General features: G+C 32.1%; 3 protein-coding genes across 6 annotated transcripts in view; 2 read left to right on the top strand and 1 right to left on the bottom strand.

Moving 5' to 3' along the window:
* LOC132726150 (echinoderm microtubule-associated protein-like 2) overlaps positions 1–25,698 on the bottom strand; it is a 73,952-nt gene that overhangs the window by 9,723 nt on the left and 38,531 nt on the right. For 3 of the 4 annotated variants that reach the window (XM_060711417.1, XM_060711419.1, XM_060711420.1), the window contains 8 exons: positions 24,653–24,826; positions 23,745–23,820; positions 22,481–22,633; positions 21,054–21,123; positions 20,616–20,717; positions 15,444–15,539; positions 9,831–9,998; positions 8,385–8,411 (listed from right to left, as the gene is read on the bottom strand). In XM_060711417.1, coding sequence (XP_060567400.1) covers positions 8,385–8,411; positions 9,831–9,998; positions 15,444–15,539; positions 20,616–20,717; positions 21,054–21,123; positions 22,481–22,633; positions 23,745–23,820; positions 24,653–24,826 — 866 coding nt within the window. The remainder of the gene's footprint in view (positions 1–8,384; positions 8,412–9,830; positions 9,999–15,443; positions 15,540–20,615; positions 20,718–21,053; positions 21,124–22,480; positions 22,634–23,744; positions 23,821–24,652; positions 24,827–25,698) is intronic. The other variant, XM_060711418.1, reaches the window with a different exon arrangement.
* Positions 51–5,751, top strand: LOC132726152 (uncharacterized). The gene is made up of 2 exons (XM_060711421.1): positions 51–885; positions 4,723–5,751. Exons 1-2 carry the CDS (start codon positions 318–320, stop codon positions 5,256–5,258), a joined length of 1,104 nt encoding a protein of 367 aa, XP_060567404.1. The 5' UTR covers positions 51–317; the 3' UTR covers positions 5,259–5,751.
* Positions 3,639–4,725, top strand: LOC132726153 (uncharacterized). The gene has a single exon (XM_060711422.1). It carries the CDS (start codon positions 3,639–3,641, stop codon positions 4,677–4,679), a length of 1,041 nt encoding a protein of 346 aa, XP_060567405.1. The 3' UTR covers positions 4,680–4,725.

Genomic DNA, 25,698 nt, shown 5'->3' on the forward strand with positions numbered 1-25,698 from the left:
ATTACTTGATACTGCCATGGTTGGTTCTAGGAACGGATTAGAGAGTTGTTTATTTTGAACTAAAATAACTTAATTATAAGGTTGAATGAATTTGACCTTTTTAAAAACTCTTTTTCATTGGTGGATTTTAATTTATGCATTACGTAGGCAGTAAACAACTTTCTATTGGTCGTCTATATTTTTGGCGGTAAACTTTTTTGTCTCTTGCGCTTCTGCCTTTTTGGTTCATTCTGTATTCGTTTGACAAGAAGATCACATGTTGAAAATTCTATTTTACACAAATTTATTGAAAGTTATTCTACAGAATTGTTCCACATATGTTGGTATTTTATTTGATTTATGGACTGGTGTTTTATTCATCAGGATTTTATAGTGCATACCAAGAGGAGTTTTCGTATTCAGTAAATAATATTTCGTTGAATACGAATAAACTTTATTTCGGTACTTCGTGCCGCGTAAGCTGTTTGTATTTTGGGACTAACATGGCGTCCAAGGAACTGGAGAAGAAAAAAATATTACCTTCTAGAGGTAAAAGAGTGGACTATAAATTGTTAAATGACGGATTCGGAGATGAAGACCAGGAATCCTTCTGGACAGAGGAACACATGGAAGATATTAAATTGTTTTCCGAGGAAACTACACAAGCGACCTTGTTGCCAACTTCCGCTTCCGCTAAAAATGTCAGTTTTCACGAGGATGATGAATTTTCTGGGGATACAGACTTGAATAGTAAAAGTCGTCAGACTGATTCTGGTATCATTCAGATGAAGAAGGAGCTGAGCGCCTTACAACAAGAAGAACGGGTTCTTAAGGAACAGTTATCCGAAGCAGACGTATTGAGAAAACAAATTGAACAGAAGAAACAGGACGTTAAAAAATTAAGAGGTGAGATCGTACGAGGTATCAATTTGTATTCTAGTAAAAAACCAGTTATTGATGATTCAAGTAAAAATGTAGATATTGAGCATGTTACGCTTAATGACTTGAGAAAAAACACAGATCTACGAAGGAAAGCGAAGTCGAAAATTAGTAAAATTGGTTTGGATATTTTTTCTCATTCAGATTCAGACACTTGCAGTGATGAAAGTTTGAATAAGATATCAAAGAATATGAAGAAAAAGGTGTCTAATTGTTTAAGTTCATCAGAAGATTCTGATGTTGATACTTTTCATTATTCGAAGAATAAAATTAGGTCTGGTATTTTGGCTAAGGCTGGGGATAAAGTAGTCAGTAGACAACAATATCCTCAATCCAGTCTTAGATTTGAATATGTCACTAGCTCAATTACATTTGACAAATTAGAATGGAATTTGTTTGTTGCAGGGGAATTAGAAATTATTTCATCCCCGTCTATGCAAGCTTCTGAACGTAAGGCTAGACTTGAGTTATTAAAGAAACTTATGTATCTTTGTTCTTCCTATGACTTTGTAGTTGTTAAGAATTTGTATGCAGCTGTTTTAAGAGAGATTGAGCTAGGTCATCTTAAATGGGGAGATTCGTATCAATATGTTGAATCGGCAATTTTATCTAGTCATGTGAGTAATGTTAACAAAAAATCAATGAATGTTCGTCATAAGACTGAAAAAAGTAGATCAGATACTAGTGTTACTACAGAAAGAGTTTGGTTCTGTAGTCAATTTCAAAGAAATAAATGTCAGCAAAAAGCGCCTCATATTACTGTTGTTAAGGGCATTGCAAGATTATCTCAACATATCTGTGCATCTTGTTGGATAAAAGATAAGGTCAAGTTGGAACATCCAGAATGTTCAAGTTCATGCCCGTATTCCACAAATTGACTTGTGGATAGATATGATCATCTTAAAAAAAATGTGACAATTAATGAAAATGTTGTAGATCTATTTTTTCCAAAATTTTGTAAAACACAGGGTAATAATATTGTTGATTCAGCAGTTATTGAAAATACTATTTGTAAACATTCAGTGAAATGTAACATTTGTAATGTCACTAAAAAAGATTTGATGTTTATTTATGATAAAGTTTTTATTCATGAGAAGGTACGCCAATCTGGTCTTTATAATTATGAAGGTTGCAAAATTCAGGTTAATGATAAATCAATACTGAATTTATGAGACGTATGTTAGGTACGGATTATAGGGATTTGTTAGTTTGTGATCTTTTGAAATATGGTTTTCCGATTGGTTTTATTGATAAAGGTTTCCATTTTGATCATTTGGATTCTTGGAAGTACAAGAATCATTCTGGCGCTAATGATTATCCAAATGATATTAATAATTATTTAGGTAAAGAAAGTGCTGATTCATGTATTATAGGCCCTTTTAAGAAAAATCCCTTTACTTCTGAGTTAAAAATTTCTCCATTGAATTCAGTTCCAAAAAAGGATACTGAAGAAAGAAGGATTATTTTAGATTTAAGTATGCCCAAAGGTCAGGCTGTGAATGATTTTATTAATAAAGATTGTTATTTGGGTGAACGTGTTGATTTAGTTTTTCCTCGAATTGATGATTTTGTTCATTTAATAAAATCAAAAGGTCAAGGTTGTCTTTTGTTTAAAAAGGATTTGAGAAAAGCTTACAGACAAATCAGTATTTGTCCTAGCAACTATAATCTGGTGGCTTTTTGTTGGAAAAAACATATTTTTTGTGACACTGTTCTAAGCATGGGGCTTAGGTCAGCTGCTCAGATATGTCAAAGGGTTACGAATGCAATAGCCTTTATTATGTATAAGATAGGTTTTTGTATTCTCAATTATCTTGATGATTTAGCAGGGGCTGAAACGAAAAATAATGCTCCTTTTGCATATGATTGTTTAGGACAAATTCTTAGTAAATGTGGTTTTATTGAATCTGTGAATAAAGCTTGTACACCTTCAGAAGTAATGACCTTCTTGGGTGTTCTATTTAATACAAATTCTATGACAATGGAAGTAACACCGGAGCGTTTAATTGAAATCAAAAATTTAATTAAAGTATGGTTAATTAAAACAGAGGCAACGCTAAGAGAAATACAGTCTCTTATTGGCAAATTAAATTTTGTGGCTTCTTGTGTGCGGTCAAGCAGAATTTTTATAAGTAGACTCATAAATTGGCTTAAAGAATTGTATAATTATCTTCCTCATGTTTATGTTATAATTCCATCAGAAGTTAAAAAAGATATTTTATGGTGGCATAAATTTTTACAAGAATATAATGGAGTGTCTATTTTGATATATGAAAATTGGTCAAGACCTGATGCAATTTTTTCGACGGATTCCTGTCTTACAGGCTGTGGTGGTTTTTTCAAAGGGAAGTATTTTCACTCAAATTTCCCTGATAACATACTAGGTCAAAATTACTCAATAGCTGTTCTCGAGTTACTTGGTATTATTCTGGCCCTAAGACTGTGGTCTCCTGAATTCAAGGGTAAGAAAATAATTGTTAATTGTGATAATGAGGTTGTTTGTTCAGTTTTAAATTCTGGCAAAGCTAGATGCCCTATTTTGCAAGATGGTTTAAGAGAATTTTGTTTTTTGACGGCCAAAGCTGAGTGTGAGATAAGAGCTGTACATTTATCTAGTACGGACAATCGTATATCTGATTGCTTATCTCGTTGGTATCAACACAAAAAATTTCAAAAGATGAATTTTTTTCGGTTAACATCTGGTTTTCATTTAGATCATTATGAGGTGTTACAGCAAGATTTTGCTTTTGTTAATGACTGGTAATTCTTTTTGTCTTCTGGTTTATTTTGCAGATCTGCAATTGAAGACTCTCAAGACAGATTTAAAACTGTCTAATATTTCAGCATATGCAGAAAATAGTAGAAAAAATTTAAAAATTCAATGGGAATCATTTATATTATTTTGTTTGTATTTCAATTTCTGTTATTTACCTGCTTCAACTGAAACAATTCAGTTATATTCCCAATTTCTTAGTAGATCTTTTAAATCTGTGGCTAGTATTCGAAATTATTTAAGTGGTGTAAGAACTGTTCATCAGTTATTGGGTTATAATTTGAATGAAATGAATACTTTTTTGATAAATTTCACTCTTCGTGGAATTTCCCGATTGAAATGTCATTGTGTAAAACAAGCTCAACCTATAACTCCTTTTATTCTTTCTAAGATTTACTTGACGTTGAATTTTAAAGATCCAGAAAACTTAGTTCTTTGGTGTTTATTTTTATTTGCATTTTTTCTGTTGGCACGAAAGTCAAATTTAGTTCCAACTACACTTAAAGATTTAATTAATCATAAATGTTTGATTAGGTCTGATGTTACTCGTGTTCATGGTGACTTAATAGTTACTATGAATTGGACCAAAACAATTCAGTTTGGAGAACGTCTTTTACAGACTCCTCTATTAAAGTTACCAGGCTCTTGTTTGTGTCCGGTTACTGCATATGATAACATGTTAAAATTCATTCCTGGGAAACCTGCAGATGCTTTATTTCTTTTACCTAATGGTAAACCGGTAACTTATTATTTATTTCAAAATAAATTGCGTCAGGTTTTAAATGATCTTGGGTTTGACTCATCATTATATTCCTCTCATTCATTTAGGCGTGGTTTTGCTACCCTTGCCTTTAAGAATAATATTAGTTCAGATGAAATTCAAATTCTTGGAGATTGGCATTCTGACGTTTATAAACGTTATATTTCACTATCCATTGAAGATAAGTGTAAAATTATGAAGGATATTTCTCATGTTTTTTATGTTTGATTTAAATATAGTCATTAATAAACTGTTCTTTGTATGTTTTCAGAACATGTAGCTCATCCACCACTTCGAAAGTGTACAATTGTCTCAGACTCCATTGCCAAAAATGTGTCAGGTATTTGGGATACTCAAATAACAGCCTTTCCTGGAATTAATATTTCAAGGTTAAGTTTTCGTATTTCACAAGGTCAAGTTGATCTTAGATCTGCTTATGTCATATTACATGTTGGTACCAATGATGTAACTGGCCCTCGTTCAGAAGATGAGATTATCTCATCTTTTAACGATTTGATTTCCAATGTTCGTCAACAATCTTCTGGAAGCATTATTGTATCTGCAATTATTCCACGCCCTATAGATTTTGATACTACTGGTAATAGGGTTAAAAATTTAAACAATAAATTGGTTCTACTATGCAAATCAAGAAATGTTATTTTCATTAGAACTTTCAAACCCTTTCTTAAATGTGGCTTGCCCCGTCGTGAGTATTATGCTATAAAAGACGGTGGTTTACATCTTAATCTAGAAGGTACAAGGCGTTTGAAAGAATTTTTCATTAATACCATTGCTCACTTAAAGTAATTACATCTTAGTGTTGGATGAGCGCTACATGTTTACTGCAAGTTTCAATATTTGTATTTCTAGACAGCTTGTTAAGTAAAATATGTAATTCGTAATTATTATAATCTTTAGAATATACATTCGTAAAATAGTGTCATGTTCTAATGTCATTATATCTTTGCTTGAGGCACTTGGTTACTCAAGAAAGATTAAATCTTACAAACTGGCAATGGCTAGTATTGAAGATTACTTTCTACTAAGGAGGTTAAAAGAATGCCTCTTAGTGGTTTTGTTATTGTGTATACACTTGTTGTAGAGTGTTTCAGGATATTGAATTTAATGTTTATATTCAAATATATGCATTAGTTGTTATATGTACGTTATGCCTTTGCTTGAGACACACTGTTTCTCAAGAAAGGCTCAGTCTCGTAAGCTGGTAATGACCAGTCTTGGAGATTATGCTACTAAGGAGGTGGTATGAAATCCTCTTAGTAGATTTGTATGTATCTGAACTTTATTTGCTGATGTAAACAACTTTCTATTGGTCGTCTATATTTTTGGCGGTAAACTTTTTTGTCTCTTGCGCTTCTGCCTTTTTGGTTCATTCTGTATTCGTTTGACAAGAAGATCACATGTTGAAAATTCTATTTTACCCTCCACGCCCGCCCTTATTGTGTGTTATTTGTATATTTTATTGTACAATATTGTATTTTGTAGAAGTTATATTTGAAGAGTTGCTGGATTGTGAATATTACTTCTGTAATGATTAATGGATTGTCATGTGAATAGACAAAGACATTTTGATTGAGTTTCATGATGAAACAATTTCTATTTGTATTGAATAATATATTCATTTAATATGAATGTGAAACATGTGATCTCGAATTACCTAATAATATGATATCAAGATCAAAATTTCTCTTGTGTTTTCTTTTAAATGATAACTTATAATTTGCTTCAATAAGCTTATTTATTCTAATACAATCGCTCTTAAAAAACTCGTATAAACTAGACTTATACATTGTATGCCTTTGCAAAATTGCGGGAAAAAAAGAAACAGCAATGTCATTATGGAAAAGACATACAAATAAGTCCATATGGAGATGAAAACGATAGAAAGCCTTTAAAGACAGGCAAATCAATTCCATCACACAAAAAGTGCAGTTTGAATATCATGCTTAATACGGAGGAGACACAAGGGTGACATGCAGGAATGCACTATCTCTTTCTTATAACATAACATAATATTAACTAGGCATCATTTAATGATGTAAATGTATGACTTTTTTTTCAAACATATAAAAGGTAAGAGCATGGTAATAAAGAAATCATATTTATTTAATTTAGTACTTTGTAAAAAAAGATAAATTAAAATATCTCAAGATTACGTTTCAAAATGTTTTGACAAAATGATAATAATAATAATACTAATAATAATAATGATAATAATAATAATAATAGTAACAACAACAACAACAATAATAATAATAATAATAATAACAATAACAATAACAATAGTAATAATAATAATAATAATAATAATAACAATAACAATAGTAATAATAATAATAATAATTATAATAATAATAATAAGAAGAAAAATAATAATAATAATAATAATAATATTGATGATTAATTAATAATAATGATGATATTCAAAGTCACGAGATTCAATTTTATTTCCGTATGTCACCTATGTGCTTCCGTACTTCTCTGTGTAATAAAACATAAAAATATGTAAGAAAACAACGTTATGATAAATGGTTAAATAATTAGTTGTAAAACGGTGTACACGTAAAAAAGCTGGTAAAAAAGCCGTGGATGTGAGTTGCAATCTCCTTCTATTTTGTCATTTATACGTTAGATGAAAATGATAGTTTTAAGTGTTTTATTTTAAACCATCTTGTAAAACCCAATCATTCTACTGATATATGTTTTATATCAAACACTCAAACAAAATAGTGTCTATATAGACTAAAACTGGAAAACATAATAGGAATCCCATTTTGAAATTGTGTTAAAAGAAAAATACTTGAATGTATACAAACCTCATAATATTATTTTATGTTTAATTATTTACTTTTATAGTTTTTCCTTAGAATAATTACATTTTCTCATGTTAATTAATTAACTGCTATTTGAGCCTCGATGTACATTAATTTTTATTTGTCACTTCATTGTGTCATGTTAGTAGATGGTATGAGTGAAAGAAATGTTTCTTGACTTCACTTGACTTATTGAGAACACTTGACCTTCTCATTTATACATTCCTTAATGCCATTAAAACCAGATGACCATGAATTAAAATAGCAGTCTTTTACCCTCGGCAGGATCTTTCAAATATAAAGACTATTCTGTTTGAAAGACCTTGCCCACGAAAATTGTTATGCCTAAAAATATTTTCATTTAGTGCTAACTCAACTATATAAAGCAATAAATTATTCATATACAAGCAACGCATAAATAAAACAACAAGCATCAAAATGTGGTAAAATATTAACAACAATAAACGTGTTTATTCATACCTCTGAAAGCTATTGATAAATAAGATGTTAGAAATCGATAAATCAATTTGATAAATAAGAAATCGACAAATCAATTTAATAAATAAGAAATCCGTGAATCAATTTGATGATATCATTTGAACTTGAAGATATGATTTCATAAATAGAAACTGACGAAAGAAATGACTCGTAGAATTCGATAAAACAATTCGATGGGAAAAATCGATTATTAGAACTTATTTATAAGATATCGATGAAAAAATTCGATTACAGTAAATTGATGGCAGAATTTGATTAATTGAAATCGATGGATAAAAAGAAGATTTTTTTTTTAGAATTCGATGAAACAATTTGTTTATTAGAATTCGATGAATATATTGATTATTAGAACTTGCTTATAAGAATTCGATGAAACAATTTGTTTAGAATAAAAATGAGTATTATCATAAATGATGAAAAATATTATTTTAAAAGACAAACCAATTTAATTATAATTATTAGAATTTGATGAATAAAAAAGATTGTTAAAGCGATCTATTTGAAAATATTAGTTAAGTTTTTGTTATAATAAAATTATATATGAAATTATGTATGGATAAGCTTTTAACATCTATACTACATTTGGTTTCTAGACAAGACTCACAATGAGATCGGCGTCAACATAACGATCCTGCATGAAAACCGTGTAGATATTATAACAAAAAATGTATATCAGATAGAATATAAGACCACATTGTGTAAATTTTCTCGTTTTCTTGCTTTGTTAACTTTAGTTATAAATTACTAACTTATTGCCACATTTGATATTTGTGTTCATTTATGAAAAATGAACATTTTATTTGATCGTGGGTCACAATCGTAAAGTGAATGCCTATATAAATCAGAAGGCGCCGTTAAGGTCATTATGATATCGATCCCGTTTTAAATAACATGCTTTACCTGCCCTAGTCGCCATTTTGAGGCCCAGGATCGGGCAAATATCTCTCACAATATTACTATCTTTAAGTAAAATCGTTTTATCACTGGCGCTATGATAACAGTTTTTTTAAATGTGTTAAAAAAAGTTGTCAATCCACAAAAAACATGGCCTATAATTCACATATTAACCAACACAAAAAAATAAAAGAAGTCAAATTATCTGCAGATATCAATGAACTATTATCTATAGCACTTGAACTAATACGAGTGGTTTGAATATGGAATATACGGAATTCGTTAAATACAAGCCCGCACTTTGCAAAATAGACGGTTTCATACGAAAGACCGGTAGGGCCATTTCAACTTCATAAATTCCCGATTTCATCTTCATGAATTCACAATTTAAACTTCGTGAATTCCCGTTTGCAACATACGGAAATCATGAATTCACGATTTCAGCTTCGAGAATTCACGACTCCAACTTCACGAATTAACGATTTCATCTTCATGAATTCACGATTTCAACTTCGCGAATTCGCGATTTCAACTTAATGAATTCACGATTTCAACTTCACGAATTCAACTTCGTGAATTCACGATTTAACCTTCGTGAATTCACGATTTCAACTTCACGAATTCACGATTTCAACTTCATGAATTCACGATTTCAACTTCACGAAGTTGAAATCGTGAATTTGTGAAGTTGAAATCGTGAATTTGTGAAGTTGAAATCGTGAATTCGTGAAGTTGAAATCGTGAATTCGTGAAGTTGAAATCGTGAATTCACAATGTTGAAATCGTGAATTCACGAACTTGAATTCGTGAAGTTGAAATCGTGAATTCGTGGAGTTGAAATCATGAATTCATGAAGTTGAAATCGTGAATTCGTGAAGTTAAAATCGAGACTCCATAATGTAATCGGGAATTCATGAAGTTGAAATGTCCCCACCGGTCTTTTGTAGCTTCAAGATGAATCGAGTGCTGCTGTATATTCAAGTGATGACACGCTAGTTTACGTTACGGTATAACTTGGAACCCGAGTCATTTATATAGTTTAATTACTAGTACAACATTATCACAGACACACGAATATAAGTCTTTTCTCACGAAAATATTTATCTATTAACACAAAGCTAATTAATAGTAATTTATGTATATACATTGTATTTACCTCAAATATTCCACTCTGTCTGTCTCTGAATATTTTAGCATCGCTTTTGCGTGCGGCGTCAAAGAATATTTTCCAGAAATAGATATGACGTACGCCGTACGTAATCAAGATGCTGTTGTTTGCACCGTCCGGATAGAAGGACGCGCAGTGCACGGATTCTAGCGTCGTCTAAAATGAACAGTATAAATTGTCATAATAGTGAATCATTACGAGTGTACAATTTATGTATTGATCTCCCTAAGGAAATCATATAATTCGATCCTATCCTAAATCATTGAAATCATTTTTTAAGATTGCAAAGAATTTGCAGAATGTTTATAATATACAATTTTTATTTATCTGGAAGAATTATGTTTTGTTAGATATTTAAAATAAATTGCTATTTGGCTTTTAAATACATGATATCATGGCTGATTTTACAGACATTATTTTTATATGATGGCCTCTTCATGATAAATTTGATAAATCTTTGAATGACGTCACATATTCGGGCACCTGTTCATTTCCTGTGTGTATAATAATTAACTAATTAATTAAAGAAGTTAAAAACGATGTGATACATTCAATAAGTGTAAGAGAAAAAAATCACAATTTTTCTTGTTCTATAATGCATTTTTTCTGTAAAAAAATCTAGACTCTCAGTGAAATCCATATGTGGCAATTCGTGACACATTCATGCACAAAGTCACATAAAATCATTTAAATCATAATTAATGGTCGTGACACGAATGTACATGTCAGAGGAAAATATTTTCTGCACTGAAATAAGTATAACCATACGAACGAATATCAACACTAAAAAACCTAAATAACATAAATTTCTATAAAATTTCTATTAAAGATAGAGTGACAGTGAAAGTTGTTCTTTAAAAAGAAAATGTATGAATTAATATTATTAACTTCATGCTTTAACTCATGCGATATTCCCTACCATATCCCTCGCGCTAATATACTCTAATGCCTACAAAAACAACACTTTTGTCTTAGGAAAATATAATGAAGAACAAGCAATTATCATAGTATTGCAAGCAATCCATAAGTCCCCTACCGGTAAGAGCCCAAGCAACATTCTGAAGGGCATTGGCCATTCACTTATGTTCCTATTTTAAGTAAATTTGTTAAAAAAGTTATTTAAAAGTAATCACAGGAAACAGTTTTTATGTACAGACAGACAGACTGAAGGACACTCTAAAGTTATTTTTTAAACATCCCTGTTATCAAAATATAACATTTTTGAAATCCTATCATGATTGAAGAAGTTGGAGTAAAAATTACCAATTTCTCAAAAAAAAAGTCTAAGTTCAAAAGGGGCATAATTCTGGAAATTGTCTTGCTAGAGTATTGAACACTCACAAATGTTGAGTGATAATAAGAAACATTTATATTAAGTTTGAAGTAGATACATTAAAAAAAAGAAGTTATTAAAAAAAACAATGTTTTTTTCATGAAAATTTTAAGTTCAAGGGAGGTAATTCTGATAAATTTTGTGCTAGAGTTGTAAACCTTGTCACATATGATGTGGTTGATGACAAGCAACTTATATTTAAAGTTTGAAGAAAATACCTTAAGAAATAAAGAACTTATAGTGAAAAAACTTAAAAACTAGAATCAGAAATCTTAAAATTCAGTCTATTTGTTGCCATAGCAACCAAAATTTTCAACATAGGAAGATAAGAAAAGGATGTGCATAATTTCCATACTGCCATCTACCCATATGTCAAGTTTCATAAACATATTTTTTGCATTATCGCGGGATCCAGGTTATGTGTAAAATTTGCCATATTTTCAGTCTATTTGTTGCCATAGCAACCAGAATTTTCAAGATAGGAAGAAAAGAAAAAGACGTGCATAATCTCCATACTGCCATCTATCCATATATCAAGTTTCATTAAAATATTTTCAGTACTTTTTGCGTTATCGCGGGATCCAGTTTTGTGGACGGACGGACTGACGGACGGACAGACGGACGGACGGACAGACGGACGGAGGGTAAACCTAAAGTCCCCTCTGGTAAACCGGTAGGGGACTAAAAACGGTATTATCTAAACCTGTAACTACAGGAGAATAAAAAAGAAAACAGAACTAGTTTAGGTTAAGTATCAGTCTTATGTCATTTCTGGCTTATCAAAATAACAAGAACAACACTTTATGTTAGGCATGCCCTTATGCGGATCGGAAATGCCCATCGGATACTTTCGGCAATTTCCGCGATGTTCGAGCTCATTTAATACCTACAACTCTTGTAACTTTATTTCAGCTACCGTTATACTTTTGTTGTTACAGTACGTACTTCTGAACCCATTTTATTTAGGGCAACGTGCCGTCGTTGTATACAAACAAAGTCCATTTTATGCAACATTTAAACTTCCATAATAATTATATGATTAAAGAAAAAGAAAACAATAAAATTACACAATTCTAATACAACATGAAATACAGGTGTACACATTACCTTCTGTTTTCAGAGAGCAAAGATAATAAAAAAGCCATGTGAATACTTACATTAAATAAGCACAAGATTATACAAATTAACTCATTTTCCCGCAAATTTTTTAAGTGGATTGGTCTACAATGGGCACATTTCCCATTTGTATTTTAAATAGTGATAAAAACACCAATAGAAACGTATCATTTGGATTTTCTTATAAAATGCTGCTTGAAAAAAATGTTGACAAAGTTTTAAGTGATTTAGAATGACAAAATTTATCTGATGAATGTTTCTTTTTATTCTAGAACACGTGTTTTATCTGCTATTTAAATCCTGTATCTCACACTTGCCAATAACTTCCATATATATTTTTTCGTTGTTCGTTGTTTTGTCCAATACTAAATACTATCAACGTAACTTTTCATTGTATAATAAACCTCTCATTATATAGAGTCAGACTAATTCACTTTAAATGGGCATGCCCATTCTTAAATCTTGAGAAAACTTTTCTCCATCTTTTAGGGAGTATTTCAAAATATATACAGACTGAATAGCGACCAGTGCAAACCATGAACAGGTCTACTAATCTTGTCATGCACTGGTCGCAAGAATAGTTTCTCTTACCAAGCAATTTTAATGTCAATACAAAGGCTTCAAAGTATATCTTGAATGCAATATTTATCATCAGTGCCATTTTAATAGACTAACGAGTGGCGTAAAATTTAATATAAAATTTTATGTTATTAGTAAGTTATTTAATCAAAGAATCCATTCAGGGTATGTATCGGAATATCCTACTTATAATTTGGCATCAACTTTTCAAATTTAAGAAAATGAAAACAATAATAACAAGCCAGTTGGATTATTCGTTATTTGAGTACACTACACATTGCACCACTGTTCTGTGTGTACTGAATAAGTTTTACTCGACCACAATCATTTCTTTATACATGATTAATTTTAAAGCAGCACGCCTCCAGATTCATGTTAATTTTCATATTTTGTTTGGAAATTATTTAAAAGTAAAATAGTGTGAGTTGAACAAATAAAGTAATTTACATATTGCAATCCACGAAGGTAACAAAAAAATGGTCAACTTATGCAAAAACAGCCCTTACTATGTGAGTAACGCAGTAGGAATATGGTGATAAAATACTGCAAAATCAGTGTTAAAACGCAAATAACATGTCAAATATAACTTGGATCTTGAATGCTATAACTTTTCTTAAAAATTTAGTGCATTTTTCTCAATATTGATTTTCTTGAAATATTTTGGCTCATCTGGAGGCGTGAAGCATTAAATTGTTTATAAGTAAGCAAACTAGTGGAGTCCAAAGAATAATTAGCGTATGACAAAAATTTGAGACTGCCATATCATATTGAGTTTCTAAAAAAAGAAAGAAAAACAAATAAGTAAAAAACATGTCAAGAGAAAGAAATAGTTTTCATATAGATAAAGGAAGGAAAAATGGAAATTTGGAATACGACCGAAATATAGAAAAGGCGAGATAAGCGAGTTCGAGGTAACAGGAGTTAATTATTGTTTAACAGTTTAAACACTTCAGCGGTTAGAAGACAGCATGTTTTATATACACATTGCAAAAATGTATACATATAGTTTGCATGATATTCTCAATCTTATTGTTAGGTCACCAGAATATCAAGGAAATCATTAGAGTCCATCGATGAACTTACAACCAAAGTCAAAAAACCACAAAGGCTCAAATTCGATGAATATCAAAGCATTTCTACACTGAAACAAACGTTTGTGTTAACGATAACAGATTTAGATTGCAGTAATTGATTAAAATTATTTTAAATTATGAAAAAGAAAGAATATTTTAGTATTTCTAGTCCAAACGGCAGTTAACAATTAAATTTTCATTAAAACTAGCATGCATTGATTGTATTTCATATAAATATAGTCTAAACAAAATATTTTCAAAGAGAATGAAGGGAGCTAATTCCAGCAAAGATAGGCCATTCTAGCTGAACCTACAAAACTATTTCCTATTTCTGGGATTTTCCTTACAAACTACCATACCTCCAAAATGTTTAAATCTTCTGAAGGCTGTTAATGTAACTTATTTTTATATCATAATTTAAAAACATATAACCGTTATTGATTTGCAATTTTTCAAGTTAATCAAATGATATAAAGTGTAAGCTCACTTTGATGATAGAATAAATGTAGAAATTTTAATGTTGGACAAAGGTATTCCCTCCCATCAAATTGACAGGTCTTCCCTTGTATATTAAGTTTGTTCTAAGAACAAATTGGTCAAACGAAAATATTAGTGCTGAAAAAAAAACATATCAAAAAATGCTTTTTCAAATTTCAAATAGTCCTACATTCATATGCAAATTCAAATGTAGATAGACTTTTCAATAGTTGCTTTTGCCCCCCCCCCCACGCATTACTATGTTGTGCGATATGCGCCATGACGCGCCTCGTGGATCCTTGCCACCGAATTAAATACACTTGCACTAAATAACAGTTCCAGTTCAAAATATGTTCTCTACTTTATTAAAAACGTTTGATATAGATTGGTAATAAAATACCATCATGACAATGTGACCATGTGATAAAAAAAAGAACTTTACATTTGACGTCATTTCATTTTTGGCTTGCAATAAAATGTAAAACTCGCAACAAAGTCGCATAATGACACTTTCTTGAACCGTTTATTATTATAATGTTGTTATCCGAGCGCTACCCGAGTCCAATATAAATTTTGCAGCTATTTAAGTACTAGTCCAATAGAAAAGTGTGATTCTGAATAAAGTATAATTCACGTCACCAATTCGTAAGAAAAGAAAACGCATTAAATTGTAGTAAACACCCATAATCAAAGGATTACGTTGTTTCGAGTACAATATGACTTAATATGCAATTTTTGGACTCTGGAAATGAAAATAAGACAAGATAGAGTATAATGTAGATTTTATATTGATTTTTGGACTCGTAAAATTAAACCGTGACTATATGGAGTACAATGCAGATTTTTGTCACGAACAATAAAAAAAGAATCTTATTTATAAGATAAGATCCTTTTATGATTTATATTGGAACATCACGTGGTACAAATAATGAAAATTCATTGGTTACATTTTATGAAATTATAACTCATTGAAGATCTTATGTCAAGTGACTCTTTCAACATATTATTGATCTAGTAACTTACCGTGGTTCGAGCAACGACCCGGTCATTCTTCCAGTCCCAGACACTCAGCAAATGTTTTGAACTTGAATCGAGTGCGCATATATATTTACTGGACGCCTGAAGTACAAATTGGATAAACATGGTAGAAAAATGAAGGTAAAAATGAAAGCAATATGCATGGTTAAAATGTTATGGACTTAATAGATGGGAAAATAAATGTTAAAAATTTTATTAAACAACTCCCCATTGCACTAAAGAAATAACTTAAGTCGAACTTCGTTCGCTCAAACTCGGAGGGCCTGTGCAATTTTGTTCGAGAGATCGGTAGTTCGAGCCAACCGAGGTTGAACTATTATTACGTTGATCATATGCCTAAAGGTTTTCCTAGCTGACATCGGTCGAATGATAAATGCGTCAATATAATTGTTTGTTAGTACATCTGTTTGTCGAATATTTTATATTCAGAAGTATTAACGGTACGCTGTGTTAATCTATATTCATGCATACTGTAATTGGTTGAGTTCGATTGGGCATTAGCACCAAACTTGTTGAACGATGTTTAAAATATATTTTCAAAAATGTACTTTAGTTTGCACACATAGAATCTTTATGAAATTACATCAAATTAAAATTTGCTATACTGTAAATAATTATGTTTTATAAAGTTTATCAAGATCTATTCATGTTTTTTTTTCTAGTGTGCTACTCGTTTATGATAATTTTTCTTATGAAAAGGATGTATAATTGATTCAAACGTCATATATTATAATCTAAACGTCAAAAATTTGAAATTGAACATCAGATATTTGAATTTGGACAGCTTATATTTAGGAAACAGATACCAGTTGTAGAATATTGTATGGTTGGAGTTCAAATGTGCAGGAATATAATTACGAATGTCAATAGGCCTGAGTGATTAATAACGATGAAAAAAGAGGAATTGATAAAAAAAAATTTAACTATAACGAATGTAAAGTAATATTCCTGACGTCATTATGCTTACAGTATAGACATCTGTCGTCATATGACGTAAACATTCATTTTCGAACCGTTCATAAGCACACCGTATTACCGGCGGCAGTGATGGCAGATCACTGCAGTGATGGCAGATATCTGAAAATTACCGATCGATACAGGTAGGTTATAAATTTGGTTGGTTTAATTATATTACACAAATACGGCCCATTTCATTGCTATAAAACTATTGCCCATTGAATGGAGATACTGTAAGGTAATTTTGGACTCGTTTTTTTTTCCTGTTTTCAGACTATTTTGAGCAGGTTAAAAGTGAAAGCCTTAGAAAAAATCCGTGAAAATGTCTGTTTTCTGTTCAAAATATCTCAAGTTTTAAGTAAATGGCAGGATTTCCTGTTATCAATATAGACGTTCATCATTGGGGTCACGCAAGCCAAATATCTACCCCGTGAGTCTTTTCTTGAAAGTTTTACAGACGCTCAATCTTGTCCGGTCGAAGAAAAAATGCTGCCGTTGTAGGCAGATACATATTATAAATGCTGGCCGTCGATGGCAGAAATACCACGAAAGTGGCTAACATTCTGACAGAAAATCAAGTTCAATCTTTTATCAATTCCTCTTTTCTTTGCGTCCTTTTAGTCAGAATTGAGACGTTAAACTATCATTTCTAATATTTTCTCAAGATAGAAAAGTTATTAACCCATTACCCCATGAGCATCTTGTGAAAAATGGCTGTTTTCATTTAAGGTCTCCCGTTACAAGTTCAAGTTGCTATAAAACTATAAAAACTGCTTCAATACTAATCAAACTTGGCACAAATGTTGACTGGACCATTGCCTGTGTAACAACATGTTCAGTCTGAAATTTCCTGTTACCATAGCAACTAGGGGACATCTCAAAATTGCCAAAAATCACTATTTTGCGTTGATTTTTTCCATCAAAATTGATTTCAAAGTGCTGCCACTTCTCAATGGATTGAGATAGAGTCAAAGGCTTTTCAGCATTGGTTACACGTTTACCTTATGATCGACCTGGGGCCATTTTTTAGCCTCCCACAAGTCCAAAGTTTTCTTGGCGATGAGGGGGACTCCGCCCCCCCTTCAAACCCCCCAAACAGAAGGGGGCACATCCCCCTTCTGGCAACCCCCTGATGTATCTTTTGGATGGGGGTGGGGGGGGCGCGCCGAAAAAGTGGTCCAATTTTTTAAACAACATTTATCATACAAAAACAAGTGTTTTGGGGGCCTAAATAAGGCATTTTTTTCACCATTTGAGAAAGCAAAAAAAGGAGGGGGGGGTGAAAAGGCGTAAAAGGCGTATATATCTGGTAATGGGTTAACAGAAAATGATAAAAAAAAAAACGAAATTACCCAAAAACGCAGTTTTTCCATGTTAAAACATGGCCTCACATATAATTTTGAAGAAAAATTGCTGTTTTGCTAGATTTTTTGATTTTTTTTCATTAATGCGGTATGTGCATCGAAAAAAAGCTTATTAGCAACATGCAGTTACAATACAAAAATTATGATTTAGTACCACAAAATTTTCACTATAAATAGAGAAATGAACATGAAAAACTTCATTTTTTCTATATTCATCGCATGTGTGCTTGATCTGTTGTGTCTGTCAGTTACATGCATACAATACTATATGTATCTTAAGTTTAGCAGCGACTCCCTTTTTTAAGAACATAACGCCAATGCATATTACAGCAAGTAACTTCTGTAAGTGGATATTCATTTGCTAGCATATGACATTATTTTCTCGAGGTAATAATGTTCATCGCTTTATGACAAATAAAGGCTGAAATTTACTTAATCGGCGCAGATTATAAATTATTAAATTGATGTAATAAAGGGGAGACTATTAACCTCGCATCAGTGTATCATAAAACAATGTATGTTAATTTAAAATGGAAAGATAATATTATTGACAGTTGAAATATTTTCCTATATTATCAAGTTCTTGAAAAACACGACAACGTGGATTCATTTCTTTAAATTTTCATGTTTGTAATATCGTTGTAGTTTGCCTTTGAATTACATTTACTATGCTAAACTATTAACAACAGTTCTAACATCACGTGCTCCCATTTAACTATATATTTTTTCATTCATTTTAGTTGTAACCATGACAACTTATAAAGATGAACCTTTCGATGATTCATATCACAAGATGAAAATAAATCCTGTATTTATAGGAAAAAAACTAAGAATTTTTTTATTTGTTATATTCTTTTGCTCTTTTTGACCTTTCAATTCATATGAACAGATCAAGCCACACATGCATGAATATAGAAAAAATGAAGTTTTTTCATGTTCATTTCTCTATTTATAGTGAAATTTTGTCGTACTAAATCATCACTTTTTGTATTGTAACTGCATGTTGCTAAAAAAGCTTTTTTCGATGCACACACCGCATTAATAACTTTTCTATCTTGTGGAAAATATTAGAAATGATAGTTTAACGTCTCAATTCCGACTAAAAGGACGCAAAAGAAAAGAGGAATTGATAAAAGATTGAACTTGATTTCTGGTCAGAATGTTAGCCCACTTTCGTGTTTTTCTGCCATCGACGGCAGCATTTTATAATATGTATCTGCCTACAACGGCAGCATTTTTTCTTCCACCGGACAAGATTGAGCGTCTGTAAAACTTTCAAGAAAAGACTCACGGGGGTAGATATTTTTGCTTGCGTGACCCCAAATGGATGAAACGTCTAATATTGATAACAGGAAATCCTGCCAATTTACTTAAAACTTGAGATACTTTTTGAACAGAAAAAACAGACATTTTCACGGATTTTTTTCCAAGGCTTTCACTTTTAACCTGCTCAAAATAGTCCTAAAACAGAAAAAAAAACGAGTCCAAAAATTACCTTACAGTATCTCCATTCAATGGACAATAGTTTTATAGCAATGATATGGGCCGTATTTGTGTAATATAATTAAACCAAACCAAATTTATAACCTACCTGTACCGATCGGCTAAATTTTCAAGATCTGCATCACTGCAGTGATCTGCCATCACTGCCGCCGGTAATACGGTGTGATAAGTATATCGTGCAATAATGTACTCAGTGGTCCTATCTTGTTGATAGAGGAATAATGTAAAGCATGTAAAAAGTTTAATTTTAACGTCATATATTCAGATTTGGATGTAATATTTCAGATTTTGAATTTTGAAAGATGAATTTATATGCCAGATATTTGAAATAAAACGTGAGAAAATCGAGTTTAAAATCGATTTTCTTTAATAAAAGATGAAATGAGCCGCGTCATGAAAAAACCAACATAATGGGTTTGCGACCAGCATGGATCCAGACCAGCCTGCGCATCCACGCAGTCTGATCAGGATCCATGCTGTTCGCTTAAAAACCCTATCACAAGTAGAGAAACTGATAGCGAACAGCATGGATCCTGATCAGACTGTGCGGATGCGCAGGCTGGTCTGGATCCATGCTGGTCGCAAACGCACTATGTTGGTTTTGTCGTGACGCGGCTCAAATATTCAGCACGGAAATGTTAGGCGACAAGACTCCTTGACAACAATAAACAATTCAAGCAAAAATGCCATCAGATAGGATGCCTTTGGGACATCCTTCGTGCCATTGATTGAAGAAAACATATTTGTTGCTCATGAACAACGAGAATGTATTAGTATCTTTGGTGAACTGAATCATGTTGATGAATAATTCATTGATTAATTTTGCAATGGTTCTCAGTACATATTCATTTGTTTGATGGTTTGGTATTTTGCTTGTTTTTATTTGTTTGTTTTGTTTTAACTCCGATTTAAACATGTTTTAACACCGATAAAACACGATTTTGGTCAAGTCTCGGCTGTTGGTCCACTTTAACTGGCTTTCCTGGTTATTTAACCAATTTTATCGCAAGTGACTTTTACGGTGGTACCTACTTAATGAGTGCCATTTACGGTGGTACCAACTTTAGAAGTGACCTCGATGGAACCTACTTTATAAGTGACATTCATTTACGGTGGTACTTTCTTTATTAGTGACCTTTACGATGGTACCAACTTTAGAAGTCACCTCGGTGGTACCTACTTTATAATTATATTACTATTCATATCGCAATCAAATGTGCCCTGTACAGAAATATATACTGGGGCATATAACTTCACAAACATCTATATAACTTATAATATCTCCATCGTTCTTTGTGCATTAAAAAATAAAAATCAGCATAAAAGAACTTACGTCTTTTGAAAAATCTATTGAGATGACGTTGCCAGTTAACACTCCTAATCCTATCACGTAGCGAGTGTTCAGAGTTTCACCGTCCCATATCTGAATGTGAGCCTAGTGAAAAAGAGAAAATTATATGATTATACAAGATAATCATCGTCTATGCTTGTACAGGTTCTGAATGGGTCATTTGCTATAATTATGCAGTTATCAATAAAGTGGCTAATTATAATGAGCTGTTAGCAACAACGTGGTTGATAAGTCTGTTCAAATGGGCAACATAGGCGCTATTTTGTTACAGCGAGTGGTCGCTAAACGGAATCAGCCTTTTTTGTAAATATCAGTATGTTTTGAAAGTCGGTATTGCGTAATATACATGTATAATAATTATATGACCTTTGTGAACACGATAGTTCAATCGCGATAAAGTAGTTATATATATATGCATACCCAGTTTTCCGGTTTCTTGCCGTGCATTTGTCCCGATGCTACTGTGCTACCATCTGGATGTATCGTTATGCTTTAAAGGAAAATGAGAAAAATAAAAGCAAATCTTTATATATGTATATATGTGTTGATGAATAAATACGCTACAAGAAAGGTTTGGTAATGTCACATCTTAAAATACCACTTCATTATTAAAACAGGGTTAAATAGATATGAGTATTGTTGCTGAACCTTATGGCCCAAAAGCCACAGAAATGCTTTAATAAATATTTCCTCAAATCCTGTTATTTCTGGTTTTCCAAAAAAAAAAAATACCCATTGGCCATTTACATGAACCATTTTGTCAAGTAGTACAGCTTTAGAAGTGATAATGATTTAGTAATTTGCATGGAAGTTAAAATGCTAGTTTGTTTACATTTCGATACTTTTATGACAAATAATTATGCATTCAACGATACTTTTCAGTATTTTAACATGCCCTAAATTATTTAAACGTTATAAACATGCCTTTGAACCCTGCTACATTTATGCACAAAGTTGACCAGCCTTGCTTGAATCAAAGGATTTCAGTGTCAAAATACAAAAAAACAAGAGCTATCAGTGATCAGTGTATAGCCTGATGATAGCCAAACGAACAGTTGTATTGTGGGATGATTGAACTGAACTGTTTGGTCCCTTTATGTCGCGGATACTTTGTAGCACGTTGTAGCTACTGTGTAGCAGGAGTCTCAGGCCAAAACGCTTTTTATGCAAGGGCCTTAACTCAGCTAAAAATCATTCAAATTGAAAACCCATCTACCCAGGTATCAATCAATCCTGTAAATTTTCATTCAAATTGCATAACTGGTATAAGTGAAATAGTCCGTACAAAATTAAATCCAATCCCACGGTACGTGACCACTAGTTAAAGTTGTATGCTAAATATCAAGAGACTGTGATAAGTAGTTGCTGAGAAAACTGTCACGAAAATTTCCAACCATTGACCATTGATATACATGTATGCACAACTAGGCTGTTTGTTCCTGAAAAGTTTGGATGACTTGCATCAGTAGTTCCGGACAAATTTTGTGACGAAAGGACAGAGAGACGACGGTGAAGTGATCCCTATATGTCGCCGCTAATCTGTATCCGGTGACACAAAAAAACAATTGAATTGGCGAATTGAATATAAAGTGGCCAGATTGTATGAACGTTGACCTGACTACACTGGCATAATTTTATCGCCGAAAAAAAAATTAAGAAATTCTGTATGGTATCATAGTTTTGAAACCTTCTATTAAAAATGTGTCAGACTTAAATCGTATACCCATACATGAACTGGAGATCAGGTAGTAGTTACCTACACTCCTGTTTGGGGATAAAATAGGGCATGCTATGCCCCTCGTACAAATCAGATTGCCTCGTGTTTCGATGCTCTTCCCTTTACTTACCACGAGACGTCTTCAGTATGTTTCAAGTAATGCCTCTGGGTATCTGTCTCCTTGTTATACAGGACAACAATGGCGCCCACAAAGTACACCAGCTCACCCGTGTCCGGTAACACCTGAAGATTGTGCCGGGTATCCCGCCCGCGGAACCCGTACCTAAACAACGCTAAGGAAATATCTGAATAGTTTTGCATACATACTTATTACTTAACCGGATTAATAACCGTGCTGTATTTTCTGACGGCATTTAGATAGGCTGGTTTCAAACGGAACTTCAATTGGTAAATACGTAACACATCTTTAGATTTACAAGACAGAAATCAAACGCCAACAATCAGACAAAATTTCGCTTGAATAAAGTTCAGACATAGTGGCTTTCTTCTCAAGCGTCAAATATGTGAAATAATTTGACCTCTGTTTAAAATTCATTCATTTCAAGGGAAATTAATTCATCGGTAGACATGCAGAACGCGAGCACTTTAAACAAATAATCATTTAAACAGTTCAAACGAAACTTAGCATTTTTCTTTATTAATATTACAATAGAATGATCGTTCTTTCCCATGTGTGCTTCAGCTGACAGGAAACAAGTCATGCATTACCAATTCATGAACTCTGACGCAGCAAAATATAAAATTCATTTATAATACCAACTTTGATCATAGTGTAATTAGTTTTATTGGCTTAACAAAATTGAGCACTGGGAGGACAATGGCAACATCTCTCATTGAAGCGGAACCAGTGTTTGGTTCCAATGTTTTATTTAATCACACGTGTGGGTATGACTTATTCGAAGGATCAAAGTGCTTAATGACTTTAAATAAGCATACGACAAACGAAATCAGAAGAGTACATACATGTACATGTATTTAAAACTTTGATATCGTATATTTTCTGCCGAAGGCCGGTCTGTTTTCAATTTGACTTCCTGTAAAATTTACAGAGAAGAACTAAATATTAGAAGAGTTTCCATTGGTCATTTTAAAATTACAAAATGAAATCTGGGTATCTCATTCGCCATTTTAAAAAAATGTATTTTTTTTTTTGTAAATTGTAAAGATCATAACAAAGATTAAATGTGCAAAATTAGATTATTGCAATTTAAAACCACTGAAATTTGCCTCCAGAGCCATTAGCCCTCTTAACCAGCCAATGAAAATCTTTTCAGCGGTTTTTCAAAGTTTTGACTTTTTTTCACGAAAAACAACCCAAATCAAATTAATACAAATGTTTTCACATCTATATACAGTATTTGAAAAAAGGATACACCCATTCGCATTTAAGCATTCCTGGTGGTTTTGCACCATCATCTTTGCTGTTTTTAGTGGTTGGAGGGTAAAATTCTGAAAAAAATAATAAGTCCTTAAAAAGTATCTAATGCAATATTAAATATTTATTGATATGTAAATAAATAGACACGCTATTATGTTAAGTAATAACTAAAATGATAACACATCAAAAAAGGCGAACCCTGCTTAAAGGAACTCCACTGAGGTCCAAAAATCTTACAATATCATAAATAAAATCATTTTCGTTCTCCTCATAGAAAAAATCATCAGTGAAATCCCTTCAATAAATTATATTAAAAGGTGGGTAAATGATGAAACATCCGATTTTTTGCCAATCATTTGATTAAGGCAAGAAAATATAACCTGACAAATTAATTTAATAATAATTATGTAGATAATGTCATATGTTTATATTCTAACGGTAATTCAGGCTACTCATTTGTAAGAATTTGAACCCAACACTGTTAAGGTTATGTGTCGACTTCTTGGCTATAGTGGTAAAGAAAGGCATTTTCCCGGTACGAGCGGGTCCCTGAGTTGAACCACCGACTTTCCATTAGCTAATTGGATAGCATTATCATATTAACAAGTTCAAATCTCTAATCCCTATTTGGATTTGAACCCACACCGATGATTGGTTCGTATTCAGCGCTTATCCGCTTGATCAAAGATGAATATTTTGGGTGAAGAGCACAAAGGTTAAATGCTGAAGAGGTTAATATCTATCATAAAAGGAAACGCCTGTTTTTCTTGTGACAGTTTAAGAGAAGCACATCGCGCACTTGATTTCCTTTTTAATATGTACTCTAAGTATTGACCTGCATGTATTTCAGAAAGTTTTATAGTTATTTTGTAGTGTTCAACCTTAAGACTAAAGCTTGTTTACCTCTTGGGATGCCGTCAACCTCTACCTGTACGTAGTTATCTGAGCCCGCGTCTCTTGGTCGGCTATCTTTCCGTCTCCCGCGCACCCTTGACTGACTGCGCTGTTGGCCGTTGTCAAAACGAGACATAGCCGTAGAGATAGACGAATCTCGACTTCCGTTTTCGTATATTTGACCTTCAGATAGAAAAAGAGTAAAGAGATGAAATATAACAAGTACTTTAACTTATAATGTAGCTATTCTACTGTATTTCAATATACGCTATTGAGAAACTATTAAAATTGACAAATGCCGCCAACACAATCTTAAAAGACAAGTTGTGTTGCAGCCAATATTTCATGTAGATCTACTTTTTATATTTATTTTAACACAACTTGTCTATTAATATTATGTTAAACAAAATATATAATAAGTAGATCTACATGAAATATTGGCTGCAACCTCTTTACATGCATGAAACAATGTACGAAAAATCCTCAAAGGAATTCCACTGAGGTCTAAAAGCCTACAAACATTAAATTAAAGTTTCTGGCATAGATCAACTAAGACACTTAAAACAACAACAACAAAAAAAAAAAAAAAACAAACAAAAACAAAAAAACATACACACGATAATGTAAAAATATTCTTATATTTAAATCTAAAAATATTATTTTTGTGCTTTTTTACAATTAAAATATTAATTATTCTGTTATTCTGGTAAAACGGTGCAGCGAATGATCTTTTTTTGCACAAAAATTTAGACCTTCATCAAATGGAACACGAATCTCGAAAAAAAAAATTTCCAGTCCCGGCTTGTCAAAAGAAATAATGGGAATCTTTTTTAACGCCAACGATTTGAATTTCCATTTTATTTAGCAGGTCAGTGTTTTTTTTACCTCCCTTTCCTATTGATAGTTCAATATTAAAGCATAACAGCATGTGAAGTTTTTGTTGACTTTTCTTATAACAATTTATTTGCTTTTTATATTATTAAGTTATCGAGATTAAAATATTAAAATATAATATTTAGCTACCAACAGTATGGAGTCTGGTCAGAATACACGGT

The sequence above is a fragment of the Ruditapes philippinarum genome, unplaced genomic scaffold (genome assembly GCF_026571515.1).
Source record: "Ruditapes philippinarum isolate M1 unplaced genomic scaffold, ASM2657151v2 ctg2116_1_1_1_1, whole genome shotgun sequence".
In the NCBI taxonomy this organism is placed as follows: domain Eukaryota; kingdom Metazoa; phylum Mollusca; class Bivalvia; order Venerida; family Veneridae; genus Ruditapes; species Ruditapes philippinarum.

What these genes read in the sequence shown, in the direction of transcription:
- LOC132726152 (XM_060711421.1), top strand. Translation starts at nt 318, where the DNA reads ATGTTGGTATTTTATTTGATTTATGGACTGGTGTTTTATTCATCAGGA. An exon ending in GGACGTTAAAAAATTAAGAG is followed by an intron (nt 886 to 4,722) that starts GTGAGATCGTAC and finishes GTATGTTTTCAG; the next exon opens with AACATGTAGCTCATCCACCA.
- LOC132726153 (XM_060711422.1), top strand. Translation starts at nt 3,639, where the DNA reads ATGAGGTGTTACAGCAAGATTTTGCTTTTGTTAATGACTGGTAATTCT.